Source organism: Dermacentor andersoni, chromosome 2 (assembly GCF_023375885.2).
Source record: "Dermacentor andersoni chromosome 2, qqDerAnde1_hic_scaffold, whole genome shotgun sequence".
NCBI lineage: Eukaryota > Metazoa > Arthropoda > Arachnida > Ixodida > Ixodidae > Dermacentor > Dermacentor andersoni.
In genome coordinates this window covers 92089705-92110531 of record NC_092815.1, presented here as the reverse complement: position 1 = coordinate 92110531, position 20827 = coordinate 92089705, and the positions used below count along the sequence as shown (strand labels likewise).

The 20827-nt window shown below is 46.5% G+C and overlaps 1 protein-coding gene and 1 long non-coding RNA gene across 2 annotated transcripts in view; one reads left to right on the top strand and one right to left on the bottom strand.

The window, feature by feature from the left end:
- The window catches only part of LOC126542040 (oxytocin receptor-like), a 55017-nt gene extending 39538 nt beyond the window's left edge, over positions 1–15479 (top strand). Inside the window, exons 2-3 of the mRNA XM_050189012.3 lie at positions 11466–12339; positions 13502–15479. Coding sequence (XP_050044969.1) covers positions 11557–12339; positions 13502–13924 — 1206 coding nt within the window. The 5' untranslated portion in view covers positions 11466–11556 and the 3' untranslated portion in view covers positions 13925–15479. The remainder of the gene's footprint in view (positions 1–11465; positions 12340–13501) is intronic.
- The window catches only part of LOC129387610 (uncharacterized), a 91624-nt gene that overhangs the window by 57898 nt on the left and 12899 nt on the right, over positions 1–20827 (bottom strand). Inside the window, exon 2 of the long non-coding RNA XR_008614773.2 lies at positions 15989–16056. This is a non-coding gene — a long non-coding RNA (uncharacterized lncRNA). The remainder of the gene's footprint in view (positions 1–15988; positions 16057–20827) is intronic.

Here is a 20827-nt window from a genome sequence, read left to right as displayed (position 1 = left end):
ACTCTTTATTAGTGTAATTCGTCGTTTTCGCTGTAACTATCATGACATATGGTTTGGTTTGGTGCACACCTTGACACGTGTTCTCTTCTGAGAATTCTTTTTTTTTTTCGATACTCCCGTATATGGAAAGAGGGGTGGGTTCCAGGTCGCGTTTACTAAATTGTATCCTAACTAATAGAATATAATAGAATAAACTAATAGAAGAACAGCTGGAGCACGCGGATACAACATTAATTATGTTAGTTTAAAACATCACAAGTGCTGACCTGAGGTACTATACACTCTATAGAAGGCGTTTTAGTAAATAGAAAGGAATGTCACTTAGTAAACAAGCCTTGACCTTAAAGAAAATATATATTCATGGCGCAACATAAGAAAAAAAGGCCAATCAATCAATCAGGAGCTGACCTAATCAGTACCGTGCACACTACAGAATGCGCATTATTAAGTACAGAATAGTGGATTTCGACAACAGAACGTGGCATTTAGAAAATGCACATACGGCGACACGAGCCGGAAAAAACGGAGCACATTAAGCGCGCCCTCGTACATGCGCTAGAGCGGGCCTTACACAAATACGGTAGATAAACGAGGGAGCCAACGCTTGTCTGTGTGCACTCTACTGCGCCGGACTTCCTCGTTCCGGACTCAGGGGCAGTGTCGCTTTTCTCCGCCCAGTCGCAAGATAGCACGCCTATCTGCGCCAAGGACAGCCGATGGGCGCGAGCCATCGCGTCGGCCAGAATGAATGTAACAAGAAATCGCGGCCTCCGATGACGCGTTGACCAGCGACTCCGCATCGGCGACATCGAAAGCGACGCCGCTCATCCCGACTCTGTGGCACAGCGTTCATTCCGTATCGATCATGCGAAGTGCGAAACCTATTGCGGTGAAAGATCTCTGTCCGCGCGCAGCGCATCTGCGCGATCAATAAATCTACCCTAACGTTCCCGAGCCATTAAATGAACAAGCATATCTAAATATTTTTTAGGAATAATCAGCAGGCTATCTTCATCTCTTTAAAAGAGACTGATATTCCTTGCTTCCAAGATTTCTTGTAATTTAATGTCATTTCTTTGTTTAATGAGGTGCTGGTAAATTAGGGCGTTGCGGTGGTCCGGTGGCGCCGTAAATGTGATAGCCTCCGCGCACGCAACAATTTACAGGAAGAATGCGTAAACGCACGATATTTTGTAAATTGCGCTACGCTTCGCATCATCATTTGAGTTCGAGTCCAAAGCTTTAATGGCCAAAGCATCTTTCCGAATGTTGTCCGGAGGTATGAGAGTTTAGAGGCTTTTATAAATATAGACGGTATAGACAACACATTCATATAAATATTTTGTTTATTCGGACAGTGAAGACAACAAAAAAAGTTAAGTCGACGGTCATCATCATCCTACTCGGGCTATTTACGTCCACTGCAGGACGAAGACTTCTCACAGCGATCTCAAGTTACCTCTGTCTTGCGCCAATTGATTCCACCTTATGCCTGCAAATTTTCTCATTTCATCACACCACCTAATTCTCTGCCGTCATCTAATGTGCCTCCCCTACTTAGGTACCCGTTTCTGTGATTCTCATAGGACGCTGGTTACCTGCTAAACATAGTAAATACGAATAAAAAAGTATACAGATATTTTATCTTGAGAAATGAGCGGGATTTCGTCGTCGTCGTCGTCGTCGTCGTCGTCGTCGTCGTCGTCGTCGTCGTCGTCGTCGTCGTCGTCGTCGTCGTTGTTGTTGTTGTTGTTGTTGTTGTTGTTGTTGTTGTTGTTGTTGTTGTTGTTGTTGTTGTTGTTGTTGTTGTTGTTGTTGTTGTTGTTGTTGTTGTTGTTGTTGTTGTGAGAAACTTTGCGCTGGAGGAGAGCGCTCAGATAGACAAACTCTCTGTGCAGCCTGTTATGCTGCAGTTTGATGTATCAGCCAAGGTCGCGACACGGAAGCTTGCGGCATGTTTACCAAACACATAAAGAGAGAACGCGAACCGGCGTATTCAGCACGGTGGGGTCGATGACAAAGCATATAAAATGGAACCGATGGTTCAGCAACTGACTATTCGTCAGCCTCCTCGTGCAGGGTCTTACATAGAGTACATTGCGTGCGCTACAGCACTTCCAAAGAAAGAAGCTTTATGAAAGCAAATTATTCAAACATATTTGACAAAGGTGTTTGACAGAAGCGTTCGCGAATTTTGTACCCGTTCTTCTTTTCTTGTTTAATTACATGAAAACGTACCACGATAACACAGACAGACAGACAGACAGACAGACAGACAGACAGACAGACAGACAGACAGACAGACAGACAGACAGACAGACAGACAGACAGACAGACAGACAGACAGACAGACAGACAGACAGACAGACAGACAGACAGACAGACAGACAGACAGACAGACAGACAGACAGACAGACAGACAGACAGACAGACAGACAGACAGACAGACAGACAGACAGACAGACAGACAGACAGACAGACAGACAGACAGACAGACAGACAGACAGACAGACAGACAGACAGACAGACAGACAGACAGACAGACAGACAGACAGACAGACAGACAGACAGACAGACAGACAGACAGACAGACAGACAGACAGACAGACAGACAGACAGACAGACAGACAGACAGACAGACAGACAGACAGACAGACAGACAGACAGACAGACAGACAGACAGACAGACAGACAGACAGACAGACAGACAGACAGACAGACAGACAGACAGACAGACAGACAGACAGACAGACAGACAGACAGACAGACAGACAGACAGACAGACAGACAGACAGACAGACAGACAGACAGACAGACAGACAGACAGACAGACAGACAGACAGACAGACAGACAGACAGACAGACAGACAGACAGACAGACAGACAGACAGACAGACAGACAGACAGACAGACAGACAGACAGACAGACAGACAGACAGACAGACAGACAGACAGACAGACAGACAGACAGACAGACAGACAGACAGACAGACAGACAGACAGACAGACAGACAGACAGACAGACAGACAGACAGACAGACAGACAGACAGACAGACAGACAGACAGACAGACAGACAGACAGACAGACAGACAGACAGACAGACAGACAGACAGACAGACAGACAGACAGACAGACAGACAGACAGACAGACAGACAGACAGACAGACAGACAGACAGACAGACAGACAGACAGACAGACAGACAGACAGACAGACAGACAGACAGACAGACAGACAGACAGACAGACAGACAGACAGACAGACAGACAGACAGACAGACAGACAGACAGACAGACAGACAGACAGACAGACAGACAGACAGACAGACAGACAGACAGACAGACAGACAGACAGACAGACAGACAGACAGACAGACAGACAGACAGACAGACAGACAGACAGACAGACAGACAGACAGACAGACAGACAGACAGACAGACAGACAGACAGACAGACAGACAGACAGACAGACAGACAGACAGACAGACAGACAGACAGACAGACAGACAGACAGACAGACAGACAGACAGACAGACAGACAGACAGACAGACAGACAGACAGACAGACAGACAGACAGACAGACAGACAGACAGACAGACAGACAGACAGACAGACAGACAGACAGACAGACAGACAGACAGACAGACAGACAGACAGACAGACAGACAGACAGACAGACAGACAGACAGACAGACAGACAGACAGACAGACAGACAGACAGACAGATAGATAGATAGATAGATAGATAGATAGATAGATAGATAGATAGATAGATAGATAGATAGATAGCCGTAAATATAGGCTCGTCTTGCTGAAGAATTCTAGGAGCACTCGACCGGCTCACAAAAACATAAATATATTGGATTTCACCAGACAGGAGTAGTAATGATCACTTGCGGGAAAGAAATGCAAGAAGAAGAAAGGAAAGACAGAACGAATGCGACGCAACATTCTTTAAAAAGTGTACGGTCTTTAAGGCTCATCTTGTCCCACAACGATAATCGTCCTCTGCATTGCTTGCGTTTCCTTTCTTGAAAACTCTGCCCTCGCTACTCTCCTGTCGACAATGCTACGTCGCGCTGGTTACGCACATGTAGTTCGTGGCCTGGAAGTACCGGGCGCGCAGCGCCGGAAAAAGGAAGCGGGGGCTAGATAGATAACGTTTATCGTTATGGGACAAAATAGGCTCTAAAGGGTGCAAACTTTTTCAAGAGTAAAAAATGACTAATGCAAGCAAAGGGAAGTTAGGGACCGAACCCACTTCTGTAGTTACACGCATCGCAGGTAACAACAGAATTAGCACACACAAGGTTGCGTGCTAATGTAGGTTCTTGTGAGCTAACACGACACTCGATGTTCCGAGCATGCTCCATTAATGGAACCTAATGGATTTCACGAGGAGTACATCGCTGCGCTACGACGGCGAACAGAGAGCAGGCTTTTGGAGTTGTTGACGCACTTGCATGTCCGACACCTGATTGCTTGCGGCGCTGCAACCGAGCTGCGAGATACGCGAAGAGATCCACAAAGCATCGGACCGTAAATACCGCCAAGGATAGCTTGATATGGAGACGCCAGAGATAAATAAGAGGAAGCTGGAGGATTGGTTCAGGATGGTAACAAACTATATCTGCCAGTGCTGGAAAAACCTTGACACACGTTTCCTTTCATAGCAAAGTGAGACCTGCCATCATTCCAAATCAAAGGGGCAGCCTTCAGACGTTGGTTTATCTGTCATTGAATGTATACCTGAGACGCGTCACAAACTCACTCCTAGAATGCGGCGAAACACTGTGACGCCGTCCTTTTCTTTCTTTTTTCTTCCTTGAAACGACAATCACGGGCCGACACATCGCTACGTGCAATGCCTGACGTGACGTCTCTTACAAAATTTTCTATTACATTCTTTATAATGTCAGCCATTTTACTATCCACTTTAGCGACATCCTACTTGTTTACACTTTAATAACACGCGTTCATGCCATGTCAAAGCAAAGATTTTTTTTTTTTAAATGTGTTTCGAAATTGCAGTTAGTTTTTCTAAGGACAGCATTTCATCATCATCATCATCAGCCTAGTTACGCCCACTGCAGGGCAAAGGCCTCTCCCATACGTCTCCAACTACCCCGGTCATGTACTAATTGTGGCCATGTTGTCCCTGCAAACGTCTTAATGTCATCCGCCCACCTAACTTTCTGCCGCCCCCTACTACGCTTCCCTTCCCTTGGAATCCAGTCCGTAACCCTTAATGACCATCGGTTATCTTCCCTCCTCATTACATGTCCGGCCCATGCCCATTTCTTTTTCTTGATTTCAACTAAGATGTCATTTACCCGCGTTTGTTCCCTCACCCAATCTGCTCTTTTCTTATCCCTTAACGTTACACCTATCATTCTTCTTTCCATAGCTCGTTGCGTCGTCCTCAATTTCAGCAGAACCCTTTTCGTAAGCTTCCAGGTTTCTGCCCCGTAGGTGAGTACTGGTAAGACACAGCTGTTATACACTTTCCTCTTGAGGGATAGTGGCAACCTGCTGTTCATGATTTGAGAGTGCCTGCCAAACGCACCCCAGCCCATTCTTATTCTTCTCGTTATTTCAGTCTCATGATCCGGATCCGTGGTCACTACCTACCCTAAGTAGATGTATTCCCTTACCACTTCCAGTGCCTCGCTACCTATCGTAAACTGCTGTTCTCTTCCGAGACTGTTAAACATTACTTTAGTTTTCTGCAGATTAATTTTCACACCCACCCTTCTGCTTTGCCTCTCCAGGTCAGTGAGCATGCATTGCAATTGGTCTCCTGAGTTACTAAGCAAGGCAATATCATCAGCGAATCGCAAGTTGCTAAGGTATTCTCCATCAACTTTTATCCCCAATTCTTCCCACTCCAGGTCTCTGAATACCTCCTGTAAACATGCTGTGAATAGCATTGGAGATATCGTATCTTCCTGTCTGACGCCTTTCTTTATTGGGATTTTGTTGCTTTCTTTGTGGAGGATTACGGTGGCTGTGGAACCGCTATAGATAGCTTCCAGTATCTTTACATATGGCTCATCTACACCCTGATTCCGTAGTGCCTTCATGACTGCTGAGGTTTCGACTGAATCAAATGCTTTTTCGTAATCAATGAAGGCACGTCTTTAAAAATTGAAGTCGTTTTTTTTTTATGAAGGCAGTTCTCATTACATTTCTTGTCTAACTTAAGGTCATTTCCTGCTAACATCATTCTTCAGTGTGTAGAGGCGCGCCTGTGTGTAGCGGCGCATGTTTTCTTTTTTTATATAGTGAAGAATAAGTTAATGCACACACGTACATAAATGTAGTGCCAAAACTCTCATCTAAAACGAACGACGGCCTGTGGTGAGCATGCTGAATCTATGTTAGCGTTCTAGTTGCCCTGAAATAAGTCAAAGCGAACTACAGTACTTGCATGCTTTCTCACATGACTCGTACCCCCCCCCCCCCCCCCCCCCCGCCCCTCCTGTTGCTTCAAGAGTAAGGACAGAATTTAAGGCTTTAACGTTCTGAAGAACTTAAGGAATTATCAGTATTGACCATCACGAAGCTATTAGCTACGACATATATGTAATTTCGTTAAGCAAGTAAGTATTTAATGCTGTTACTGAACGTACAGCTCTGAATAACAGTCCTCGACCCGTCCCCTTTTTCTCTTCCCACGCTGCAAGGAGGGTATCGTCTGGTTTTGACATTGATGGTATCCAGGAGTTACGAGCGCACAAAGGCATGTCAATTGGAAAACGCTCTTACAGGGAAGAGAGGTTTTGTGATGTTCCCTGGATGTTGACCATACGACACCTTTCTAGCCTGATTTGTTGTGCAGAGTACTATATTAGAGTTTCTAATAATATTCCTGTAGTATTTGTTTGACATACTGCCGGTGCCTATATTTGAGGGCTGAGGCAGGAATGAGTACAGAAGTAGTAGAGTGGAAGATATAAGCCAACAAACGCAAGCAAAATACAACAGCATGCCATTAAACATATATATACCCGGAAACAAAATAAGACAAATTAACTAGGCGTACGAGAAGCACAAGTGAACGGGTGATATAAATTGCCCATTCCCAGAAAATTTACGGTAAACGTAATAAATTTCCCAAATTCTTTTATGTAGTGATAATATTTTTATGCCATTCTTATTCTGCGAACATATTACTTGATTTGAAGAAAAAAATACACAGGGTTTGGCTGCGCCAACCACGGAATATGGTGCGAAAGCCCTCTTTCTTAGACCAAAATAGACATTTTCTTGCGCCAAGTTAGGCATTGCTAGGCCTTTGTTTGACCGGTTGCTAATTAAATTGTTTTCAGTCGAAATGTCGTTGTTAACCTTCTTTTTTTTGTACACATGGTACTCATATGTAGTCATGCACACTGGGTTACATAATGCATACAGGGTTACTCGGTGGACACAGGAAGATGAGTATTGCAGACACAAAGACGGTTTTGTGGTTTCACGCCGTGCTGGGAAGTAGAGCAGCCTTCGCACTTGCATGAAGGCTACGCGATGAGAATTCATGCGCTCCACTATATAGCTGAGGTGGGCAGGCTTGGGCGGATATTTATAACCATTGCTTGTAGAGTAAACAGGCACTTTAGTTAGGGCAAACGAAGACTTACACGTTATACCCGCCTTAAACGAAGATAATTATTCAACGTCAAAAAAGGCTGCGTACATGGGGGGCCATGACGCAGTCCAAGTACTTCTTGTGCCACAGTCTCTTCACACACAGAACACGCAAAGCCAAACGGGTTATCGATGAAGTCCCGCTTGAAGATGGCCGTAGCAGCCGTTGCCAAAGACGTTCCTCGGCCTTGCGATGCTAGTATGCAACCTCCGCAGCCAGTCGGGCTTGCTGCTGTTGATCGGTTTTTGCAGCGCGCTTGGCATGCTTGTCCAAACTATCGTTCTCCAATCGCTTCTGTCGTTCATCGTCAGTTTCGCTGGCGATGAACGCCATGAATTAATCGTCTTCTTTGTTGTTGTAGTTGTTGTTGTTGTTGTTGTTGTTGTTATGCTGTTGTTGTTCACTTTTCACCTTCATTTCGCACATGCGCACTCGGGCATATGTGTGAAAACAAGAATGAGCTGTGCACGCGAAACGCGCGTATGAAGAGGCTCCACACAGGCAAAGGTGAAATTCAGGTTGGTAGGCTAGTAGTGCTTTCGCACTACAAAAGAAAAGCTGCTCTTGAAGGTAGCTTTCCCTAAATGCATGCCATATTATGTGATGCCTGGAACTAGCAGAGGTTGTCTTTCTCGTCAGTGGGCTGCCACATTTGGCCGGACACTGTACAAAAGGAAAACCGCGGAGGCGCGTAGTCGTACTCGCAAACAAAGTCGCAGTCACTCTGCGAGACGAACTCGCTCGGGATTGTGGATTAGAGGGTTAAACTTTGCAGTTCATGAGAGTATAAAAAATGTAAACGCCATCATGCTACCTTTTCAAAACCGCAAAGAACAAGGTATGTCACAACGCGCGCGGCCACAGAGAGAAACGCAAGAGCCCTATACGATCTGAATAACATCGGATGACATAGCATCTAGAATGCAACATGTTTATTCACTTGGAAGAGGGATTCTTGTGATGTAAACATTGTAGCGGCGGCGGCAGATAAGGAGTTCCAGTTCGCGGTTCTCCAGAGCAACACGAGGTCAAGGGTTCAATCCGAGGTCGCGATGGCCAAATTGCTATTTGGGCTGGATGCAAAACAACGTAATTGTACTGAGAGTATGGTTCTGGTTGAACTCTGTAATGCCGAAGCACAGTTCTACAACCACAAAATTGGAACACATTGTTCATCTTTATATCTGGCCTTGACATTTCGTCAAAAAGAGAACAATGAAATGTTATCTTAGTTAGATTAGTACACAGGTGATTTTTCAGTAATGGGTTTGTTGAACTATCCACACCTAAAAGTTCACTCCAGCATATCAAAAACGGAACCATGTGTTTTGCGGTAAGTTTCCCGCGCATTCCGAGGCATCAAACGCAGCGTAGCGTGTACCCTATACGTTGGTCATTGCAGGGTTAAGAACCCCAGCTTCGATTTTCAAAATTAGACCGGAACGCTCCGCTGCAGTACCTCATCATCATACCCTCTGCATTTCATCAGGACGTAAACCACATAGGTCAATCGTCACGTTGGGAACAACATTAAGGTGGGAGCAGAAGCCTCAACCAACTCACAGCTCTCCAAAGCATCGCCGTCGCGATGACTCCCGGCGCGAGTCGTATACACACGTACTGACGAGCGGCAACGCTCGTGGCAACACAATGTCCCGAGGTTCTGAAGGCCATCTCGGTGCACCCGTGCCCGCTGTGATCATTGGTAACGGCACGACTTCGCCGCGCGCGCTCCTCCGATAGCCCCTCTCGCCATTTCCGCTGATGGCGATGAGATGACGGTGCGCAGCGGGCTGGAAGCCTCATCAGCACAGTTCCGTGCAGCGTTGAACCAGCAGCAGCGAAGTGAACGTTATTTATGCTGATGAGTTGAAACGATGCTACCCGAATTTACGTCAAATAGTACATTTACCAGAGTGCCTCATTTGGCCCTTCCCCCTATTCTCTCTCTCTCTCTCTCTCTCTCTCTCACCTGCGGTTCTGTTCTTTTGTGTTTGTAAACATTTAATGCCCGTCGCAGCGATTCGCTTAGACGGGAAGGCAATGGCGTTCTGTAGTGGGCACGAGGACGGAACTTTGATTCGCTGCCTCTGGGATTGAAATGGAGAAGTGTTTATGTACCGAGATTCAAGTGGGAGCTACAGAGTCGCAATTATTCAGAACTAATCAAGAGACAACCCCCCTCCTTCTTCTACCTTACACACTTCCGCCCTCACTTACAGCGTCTCTCATATTTCCCGTGTCGAACGTCATAGCCTCTCAATAAAAGAAAGACAGATAAGTTAATGCCGTTGGGTGGCACAAGGGGTACATCTAGTGATTAATGTGGCAAAGCACAGAGATCGAGCACTGATAATGATGCCAGGAAATTGAGTAAGTGGTTTTTGCCAATGGCAGGGCGCCTCTGCTAATAGTATGTTCAATGTTAGGATTGGCTGGAATGTCTTCTTACGAATAATTCTAGCGGAACAGTGTTGTGTGAATACGGGCCCAGATCGCTCCGTGCCGCTGAGCAATGAGTGAATTGCACGTAAGCGAACCTCTTTGAACCTCTTTGATGCCTATTTGGGTCCCTGGGTATGGGCCAGAAGGCGTGTATCGCTCTTCAATAGACATCTATGACCCCGTCTTGGGTAACTAGGCATGTGTCAATGAGAATTTTCCGTTCTAGGATGACGAAAAAGATCCTTTAAATTTATTCGATGCTGGGTAGAATTGAGCCCGCGTCACAAAGGTTCCTCAAGGACAGCAACACGACGCTTTAGCAGGCTGCGCCACAAATGCACCGTGTATGTGCTGCTCTTCAATGAACATGTCGCCAACTAGGGTCACTCAGTATGTGCCACTGTCTGTGCGGCAGGCGAGGGAACAATTCTCGGTGTTTGCAGACCCCGGCGCGCCATGCTTCTCGTCTCGGAGGCCACGCGCGGGCTTCTCAGCGGCGCCACTAGATGGCGCAGCGTGTCCAGAAAGAAGCGCGAGGGAGAAGCCCGGTTGCTGCATCACATGTTTCTCAGCGTTCGCACACACCGGCGTGCCATGCATTTCGGAGCCCACGCACAGGCTTCGCGGCGGCTCCGCTATGTGGCGCCGAGTGTTCATAGGGAAGCACGACAGAGGAATCCCGCTGCAATACACATCTCATACATAACTCGTTTCGACGGCGGCAATACGTTGTGTTGCGATATTGATTCAATGCTAAACACGTTACCGTTGACAGTCATCGTGAGATGAGTTCTGCCAATTTGGGTTGTTCAGGTCATTAGACATTCATAACTTAACAATCTGCCTTTTTAGCAGCCTGTGGTAAGAGTTACGGAAGGACAAGATTTATTTCTTACAGTGAGGTTCATAGAATCAACACACACGCTTTATATTCGATGGTAGACGTAAGTAAATATACTGGGTAGCGATGCTGTCACTGACAATTCATGGGTCAACATAAGAGGCATCCAACACCGTAGGAACACTTGCATCAAATGTGTGGCAGAGTTGCCAAGAGACGTCGGGTCCCATTGAGAACATATATAAACATCTTCCAGAAATTGAAACACCTTGCCAAAACTTGAATTATCAATGTGAATGGCAACGTGACCAGTACGAAAGCAATCTGTCCATTTATGGCAGCCAGGACAAACGTTGCTCAGTGCAAAGGCAATGCACGAGCCTGTTCATATCACGTATTTAGGGCAAGTCAGAACTCCCAATTTTTTTATTAAAGCAAAGTTTTCTTTGGCTACTCCACATTGTCTACATTTCAATGTGTTCACAGCGCCATGTTTCAAGCTTTCCTTTTCTTTCCTGCTCTTTTCCAGAAAGTTCGTTCACCTCGTACATTGAAGCCACGTATAAAGCTGGCGAGATGGTCGGCATGAGGCTGACTGCCACACGAAATAACTAAAGGCAATGCCGGATAGCAGCCCCAACGCTCCCAGCTATGCCGACACACTGGGAAATGTCTCCGTCAACCTCTCCCTGCAACTCACTGGTCGTGTCGGCGGCGGTCAAGACCAAAGCACTGTATTCGGGCCACAGTACCACGGTCAGGTGCGAATCACCATAATCCTCGTCATGATCGCCTTCTCGGTCACGGGAAACAGCGTCGTCTGCTGGCGGCTACTGCGTAACCATAGGCGTCGTCGCTACCAGAAGGCGCACGTTCTGTTCCTGAACTTGGCCGTGGCCGACCTTCTGGTCACCACGGTCACGATGACCTCGCAAACGGTATGGGAGATAATGGGTCGCTCCTGGATCGCTGGCGACGCCTTCTGCCGCGTCTTCAAGGTGCTGCAGACGTTCGCGCTCGCCTCGTCCACATACATGATCGTGGCCATCGCCCTGGACAGACACTTCGCCATCGTGTACCCGCTAGCCAGGTGCCCCACGCCTTCTCGCCTCGCCGCAGCCGCCTGGGTCGCTTCGCTGTTGCCATCGCTGCCCAACCTCTACGTGTTCCGGCTAGTGGACGCTGGTAAGGGGACCAGCTACTGCGCGTCCCTGTTCTACGCCCACAAGACGGTCTCGCCACTTCCTCGTCAGCTGTACATGACCTCCGTGTTCTTGGCCGTATTCGTGCTCCCACTGATCCTGCTCGTTGCCTTGTACGGCCGAATCCTTGTCGAGATCTGGCAGCAGAGCTCGGCGCTCAAGAACAGGCACCAGACGACCTCAGCACTCCCCAAGGCCAAGGTACGGTATTCTTTTTGCTGGCTGTTTTTCCATTGCACTTTTTTGTAGCTGTCTATCGAGTCACGCGTATAACTAAAATACATTGTTCCTATAACCCTAAACACTTTAGTACAGTCCAGTACGTTAAGTTTGCAGGAACGCGTACCATGCCCCTGACCTACACGCACGTGTGAAAATGTGAACACGTGTGCAATGTGAAGCCAACAAACAAAGACACCAAGGACAACATTGGGGAAATTACTTCTACTTACTAATTGAATTAAAGAAATAATAAATTCCTCGTAATGAAAGCGCATGAAAAACTTACTGCAGTTGGGGAACGATCCCACGTCTTCGCATTACGCATGCCAAATCAAACACACCTGTGCACATTATTTCGTGATCCCCGTCCCGCCCTATAAGGCTACAGAAGCGGTCTGCGCACGACGACTACGGAGAATTTTTTCGGAAAGTGCTGACCAAACGCCCGATTGTAGATGAGCCAAATTAAATTTCGTTCTTGTTTGGAACACCTGGCTCATGTTTCCCTCATCAATGTTAGCAGCAAGGCGTAACCGCTACAAGTTACAGAGTACTCAATATTTGATAAGCTACATATATTAAGCATGCACGAACGATAGCACTGAGCTGTAGTAAAAATAAAGAGAGGTTGATGAAAACACACAGATTCATCCTAGCAACCATAATGAAAGCAATAACAAAACATTTACGTGAGTGAAATGGCCTACACTTACAAACGAAGGAAATAGCGGCCGAAAAACACCAAAGTAATGCGAAAGCATCTGTGCGCGAGCGTGTTAATAGAAGGGTGACATTGTTCCGGCAAGAATTCGCGGGCACGCTCTTTACTACACCATTCTTAGATTTCTTCCCGCATTCCGGTTTTGGTGGGTACGGAAACCGTATATGTTACTTGTTACGTACGATGAACATGAGAAATTATGACAGAAAAGCAGCCCTGGAAGAGAGGACAAGATAAGAAGGGGCACACTGACACTGCTCGTTCTATTCCTTTAGCGCTGGTTTTCTGACATCATGAACCAGCTAACCCACCAGTCGGTTCTTGCGAAGTTGAGAACCCCAGTTCATGACAAGGTTCCTCTAGACAAAACTTAGGCGGGAATCATGACCCCTTTTTGTTGTTCACTCTCTTTTTTTTCAGGTCAAGACTGTCAAGCTGACGGCAGCCATCTTCGCTGCCTTCTTGGTGACCAACGTGCCCTACGTAATCCAGGAGCTGGCCCTGGCTTTCGCCGCCTCCAGCGTCTCCCTGGATCGAAACGTGGTGGCCCTGTTCGGCGTCATCTCGGCCTCCAACAGCGCCATAAACCCGTTCATCTTCCTCTTCTTCCAAAAGAAGAGCAGCAGCTCGAAGCGGAGGAGGCGCTTCGTGATGCCCTTCCGCAAGGACACCGTCGCTGAGGGAAAACACGGGGCTAGCTGCTCCAGCTGTCGGAACAGCGGCGGTGGTCCCGATCGCTACACCAGCTCGACGAAGAGTCAATCGACCGTCTACACCGTGTCAACGAGAGACACAAATCAACGGTCGCCCTCCTCGGAACAGAGTGCCGATCAAAACACATAATCAGTGCTCCAGTGACGCTCGTGAAGTTAACCTTATGATGATGCTTTCACGAACAAACCATCGTAATCACTAGTTACTGCCGTGCTTGTTCTTCTGTTCAAGGTATATATGAACAGCATGGAGTAAAAAAAAGAAACGAAAATATAATGGTGTTTAACGATGCACCGTGACTGGCTGTGAAAAGCTCTCCTGCCCTATTTCAGACTCACCTACTCAATAGCGGTGCGCGAATTGCAGTAGCCCTGAGGTATAATATGGAAAAAAAAAGAAACAATACTCAGAATCGAAACATGCTCACCTTCTCACACTCAGGACCAGCTTATTCCTTGTACCTGAATTCTCACCCATTAACCTGAATTCTCACCCATTATCAGCAGCACGTATGGCACGCTATACTATAAGTTTCATACACAGAAGGCAACGTTGGGAAGGTCAGGGAGACATCTCGCACTGCTCGCATACGTGACCAAAATATAGCGAGTCAGATATGAGATCATAATAAAGATATGAGGTCGGGGATTCGACGTGACATGAAGTCTGATACCATTACGTAGCATACTATGACGTAACTATATTAAATGAGCAGTAGGTCTGAGCCTGCTTATCACGGAGCGAGTGCAGTGGAACGTTTCTGCGACCAGCGACCGCTTGCGCTCGTGATCAAAACATAGCATTTCGCATACCAGAAGCACAAAGGCGCACGAATTACGCGTGGGTAGACATTACCTTACTTCCGCGAGTCGTAGTTGTAATATATTGGGTGGTTATTCCGCATAAAGCGTCGGCAGATCAATAACAACTGCACTGCCAAATTCGTGGAGCGATAGTTCTACGAGAGGATTACTTGCGTGTACCGTTTTTTTTTTTTTTTTTTTCACAATTTCAGTGGTGGTGTTGGCAACCTTATTGTAGCAGAAGGGGGAGGAAGATACCGCTACTATAGATGACTCACGCCATTAGTAGCGGCATTCAGAAGTACGCAGTACGCGAAAATTCGCCGATTCGCGCGCGCGTCGGGGCACCTAACACAGTTGCTTCTCAGTTGAAATGTTTTATTCCACATTTTGGCCGCCAAATTGACGGTGCGACCCTTACACGAGTTTATACGTAGCTTCCGCGGCGTTGTATGACCAGTATGAAACGGTGTGTAGGTATCCGCAGATTCTTACGCGCCGAAAGCGTGGTTAACTTTTATGGAAACGGTGTTACCCCAATTTTGACAATGTACACTCAAAAATTGATGGCATATGGCTTGCGTGCTGGCACATCATGTTCTTCGGACGTTCGGGAATAGCTGACCCATTCTTCTATACATGAGCTTCGCTTGTTGCCTTCAGAATGCCGCGGTGCTGGGGAGCACTATGTACATATCAGACCTCAAAGCGACATGGTTGGGCTCTCAAGCGCTAGAACGTGCAAACGCATTCTCGTCGTTTGGCACGGCGTTTCGCGAGTGATTTACATGCTGCCAACGAACAGCATCAAAGCGTTGTTGGCTGCAAAAATAAATTAATAAAGGTTTCTTTGTCCACACTCCAGCACTGACCTGGTTGAATTCATTTCTTGTTTCTTTTCAATTCTTTTTTGCAAGAGAAACGCAGTTGCTATATATAGTTCAACAATAAGTAAGCCAAACGTTGCCACTCTGTGAGGTCATAAATGGTCAGTACAGGAATAATCAGATGACGCTGTGACCAGTTTTTACCTTTTACTTAGTTCTGCGGCCATTTTCAGCCTGCGGAATCCCTGACGATCACGTATACTATAAGGGCATGAAATATGCGTTTAAGCTTCTGCACAATATGTAAAATAAACATTCCCGAAATATTCTCTCCTTTGGGGCTTGTGCATTGGGCTTTATCCACAAGAACATATGTACGGACAATTGCGAATTCCCCTATGGCCATGTTGGTTTTCCTGAACCAATTCACAAAATTGCCGGTTGCATTTGAAATTATTTTAATACTGCCAGATTTGCTGTCTATATGTAAACCACACTTTTTAAAATATCAGCCTTTATAAAGTTAGTCTATTTCCACAATATTTGCTGAACTTTCAACTTACCCTGCCTTGCCCACTCTTTTTAGTTTTCTCTCCCCTCCTCTCTTTAACCACCGGCTTCTTGGAGAATCCTGCGTGGTAGGTAAGCACCATGGAATCAGGAGCAAGAAAGCAAGCAATGTTACAGAAGGTGGTGATGTAAGTTATATCTATGATGGAAGCTAAGATCACCGTGAAAGTATCGCGTGAATGAATGGGCTTCCAGTGTGTATGCAGCGCTCTCTAATCGCGGTCATGTGGGCGCTGCCGCAAAGATATTAGTACATTTAGACAAAAAGTAGGCGCATGCCATCGGCGAGTTAGGGAGTATCGTCTTTAATGGCTCATGAAACGCTGTTTTTCTAGGTCGACAGGAAGCGATTAAGTTGCAATGCAAAACTGCAGCTTTCGGAGAGTCGTCTACCAGTTCACGGCCAGCGCGTGCGGAACCGTAGCCATGCCCGCGTGTCCAAATGCCTGTCTCGGTTGCGGGAAGTTCCGGGTTCGAAACCCACCGAAAACGGTAAGGATGGCACGCTCACGCGTACCACGACGGGTCACTCGGCTTTCTTCACGGCTGAACCACGTATGTGAGATGACACCGCCATTCGGATTCCTTGAAACCCTAAGGCACCGACAGCCTCGACCATCACGTCGGCGTGCAAGTGATGAAACCTCGACCATTCCAGGCACCAACCAAAGGACACCACACGTGAACCGAAAGGCGTCGTAGTTTCAGTGCGTTTTTTTCTTTTCCCCCGAATAAAATTTGTTCCTCCTGTTGCTCCTGCGACTTAGCTGCGTACTAAAGCAAGGTGCGTTTTGCCCATGTTTAGAAAAGCCTACTCTGCTTATCTCTGGTACGAGAAATGCTCAGCCGCAAAAATGTAACAAATGAGCATTGTGTCGCAACCGTTACGGCTATGGGCAGCAGCATAAAGCTAGTATAACATTACTCCGTGCTTTTGGCAATCCGCAAAATGTACAGCAGGGCCAGCGGTGTGCTCGCATCAGTGTGTTGCATGGCCACAAAAGCGCCTTAACGCCGCCTAACTTATTGAGAAAATATTCTTGCGCTCCTTTTCTTTTTATATTTCACATTTTGTTGCATATAACAGCGAAATGTCCTATCATGCTTTGATTCCACAAGGTGAGGTCATGGTCACTTTCTTTTTTCACCAAAGTTTGGTAGAGCGGCACATACCAGTGCTGACAAAGGAGGTTGAAGGAGTGCGTGCTCGTGCTCGTGCACAAGCTCGTGCTCGTCCACAAGCTCTTGCTCGTGCTCGTGCTCGTGGCACCGTTCGAAGCAGAAGCGGAGCTGAGACCCGATTCGCCACCAATAAAGACGTTTCTAACATTAGTTCCTCCACAGTTGACTTCTCTAAAACTATTATGGGTACCTGGACATTGTGGCTTACATTCAAATGAAATGGCAGACGCATTAGCGCGAGCATCCCTGAGTGGACCTATAATGCCTGTTCTTCCTTTGGTGGCTCACATAACAGCAATCAGATATAGAAAATATTCTATTCATAGAGATGTCAGTGAATCAATAACGACATGGACAGAATATCAGCACCTCAGATTTCCGTGGAAGATCCAGTGGTGTCCATCAAGACAATCAGAAGTAGCGATCACGAGATTACGCTGCCGTGTCCCTCCATTAAACCTATATTTACACAGGACTGGTCTGACGCTATCGCCTCTGTGCCCATACTGCCAAGAAACAGAATCACTAGATCATTATTTTTTGGTATGTCGACGATACAAATTGTTAAGAAAAAGACACCTAGAACTTCCGTTCGCAAAATTAGGGTTAATATTATCACCAGAAATCATACTATCTTTCGGTGCGTCAGTTATAGGGGTCAGCCACAGGGACGTATTTGATGCCGTTTGCAGTTACATTCAGTCAACAAAACGAATAACTTTTTAACTTTTGTCTTGTATTTTGTTTGTTCTTGTACATTTTTTTTTTAATCTCTCTTTCGTTATATTTTTTCTCATCGAATAAGTAGCACTTCAAAAGATTAGGTGAACGTTTCAGCACGCAATTCTTGGCCAATCCCCCAGCGTGGGTATGAGCCATAACATGAGGCCATCATCATCATCATCATCATCACTGCGCGACGGACCAGAACACCGACTTCTTTCCAGTCTACACCCCTCCAAGTCAAAGGCGTTTTAAGGTACGTCATTCTTTGCCCACTCTAGTCCTTGTTTTTTTTTTTTCTATTCGCTTATAGCGTGCTCGCTAAGCAGGCGTTCAGTTAGGTCTTCGAGCACTGCCATTGTCACACGCTGCCTTTAGTCAATCATCTAAATATACTTCTTTCCTATACTTGTCATTGTTTATATTATATTTATTTGCCATATTTTATTTCCTTGTCATTCCTTATTCTTTCGTTATGGCAAATATAGACGGCAAATCCCAGTAGCAGCGGTACAGATCACTGATTCCGACCTCGAAAAATCATGGCGTGGACTGGTGGGGCCCAATCACGCCGATCTAAGAGACTTGGCGACCAAAGCTCCACTCGGTCTCTTCGATCGATTGGTCGCCCCACACTGCTCAGATATGCCCGAGGCGGTGCGTCCAGCCAATGAGCATTGGCGTTTTCATCGTCTCGGACAGTCCTAAACGGGCTCAATTCGAGCAATCAGAGACGCAGTGAAGCTCTGCCACGTCCTACTCATCGGCAGACTGACTCGGCGATCCATCCCGTGGGGCAAATCCAGCATGGAACGCCCCGAAAACACCCGACTCCATCGTCACTGTCGTCGCCAGATGTCAGATTTTAGCCTGCTAAATGAGCTTCATTGGTGCGTTGGCTCGAGTATAGATGCGCCACGCGCCCATAGAGGCGCACCAGAAACTTGAACCTTCGCGTAAAGTTAAGCGCTCTTGGCACGTACGCGTGAGCGTTGTGTTCTTCAGGTTCGTTCACTGTTGCTTAAAAACGAAGTCTATGCGTGGCGTGTTCCATATACAAATTTTCTGATGGGCACGTGCCAACTGATTCGTGGCGCAATCTAAAGCTCAATGTGGGACGCTTTTGAAACAAACACGTAGCAAAAATAAGACGCCGACCTACCTAAGGATTGACCCAATGCCTCGCACCGATTAGAATGGCGGCGTGAAGAAACCTATGATCGCTCAGAGTATACAAAATCGACCTGATGCAGGCGTAAGTCCGGTCAGCCCCACTTATGTTTTCAGGAAGGCCATACAGTAATTTGATAGAAAGACAAAAAGAATTACTTCGCATTATTAGACGAAATTCTACGGAACAATGTTTGCAGTACTTAGTACATTTGTGAGACAGCTACTCTGAACCCGTAGTGGCTACTACATTGTACTTATAATGAGAAATAAACTAATGTATGGAACTGTCTTGTAATACAGGTGGCGAGTATTATGTCGCATGCAATTAATCCGCTAGTATCGTGTACCTTTATCTCAAACAATTACTGCGTATGCATCGTGTATCATGATACAACATCAAAGTATGCTCGCCATGGTTTCTGGCTGTCACAATTGCTGTTCTCTACAAAAACCTTCTCTCGTAAGGGCACGATAGGAAAATTCCGGTGTACCTAGTTTTAGTTGTTTTTGAAGAGCCGTGAGCTGCCAATAAATCAGAGGCCGTTCGCTGCGGCGCTTTCGAGAAGCCAAATTTTGCTTCGTGACATTAAACAGCACTGATCGATCGTTCGCTCAGTCATTAAGTGCAGTTTGCCAGTGGGTTAATCACTGAAGCCAGCCAGCCAGTCAGCCAGCCAGTCAGTCGTCTGTCGGTCAGTCGGTCAGTCCGCAATAATCATTCGGTGTTGCAGTACTTTCCTCGCCTGGAGAAATAAATGTATGGAAAGACTTGCAAGAGTTGTAACATCTGGCAACGCGTTATAAGGGCTCAAATTCCACACCATGCGACATTACGCTAGGCGAGGTGGAGTGCAGGAATTCACATTGCAGTGCAACCGACAGCGTTAGCACGGCATGCGCCATTATTAGCTCTTTTAGCGCTCAAAGAAGAACACAAGACTGAAAGCAACGACGTGGGCACAGCGCTAACATCCAGCGTTTGGTGTACTTTTCGACGCGGTACATGTTTATATAGAAAACAGCTAGCAGCACACGCAGGCGCATTTGTACTATAGTTCCTATTTTAAATACAGCAAAGATACATGTGTACCGAGAGTTAAGAGAAAATGAAGTGATATATTGGCTGCAAAATTAAGAGACCAATTTGTCTTGCCATCCCCGTCGAACGACTGTCTGCGTCTTGTTTAGAAAATCAGACGTTAGTTTCAAGGCGCCCAAACACACACACACGTCCCCCAAGTAAGCAAACTTCGCTACTTCAATTATTTCACGATTAGTTTGTGTCGGATTTCTTCGTTATCCCGGTGCATTGCCTGAATATGGGATCGCATCCACAGTTGCTCGAGCAACTTGAGCGATGAGTGAGCGGTTACATGCACTTGGAAAGTATCTAGCATCTCTGAAACATCATTTGCGTTATGTCCGATCTTCTTCAGCCTGTGTCAGGCATCTTGTATGTACGGTATTACTTCGCACTTCTGCGTCATTGGTTTCATTTCCGGCTTGCCAAATTGTGCACCATCTCCGGCGCATTTGACGGTCTTAAACAAACTTTCGGTCACTGCTGTGACATCCTGCGGAAATCCGGATTTTTATTTTTCTGCTTGTGCCAAGAAAGTGTTGCAACAATCGTGAAAACATGAATGGCGAAGGCGTTCATTATGGTTAATTTTGTGATGCCCCTTTTTACCAACTTGGAGGGGCTCGACGAAAATGACAGCAGTGGCTTGTTGGCCCTTGGTTCCTACAACCAG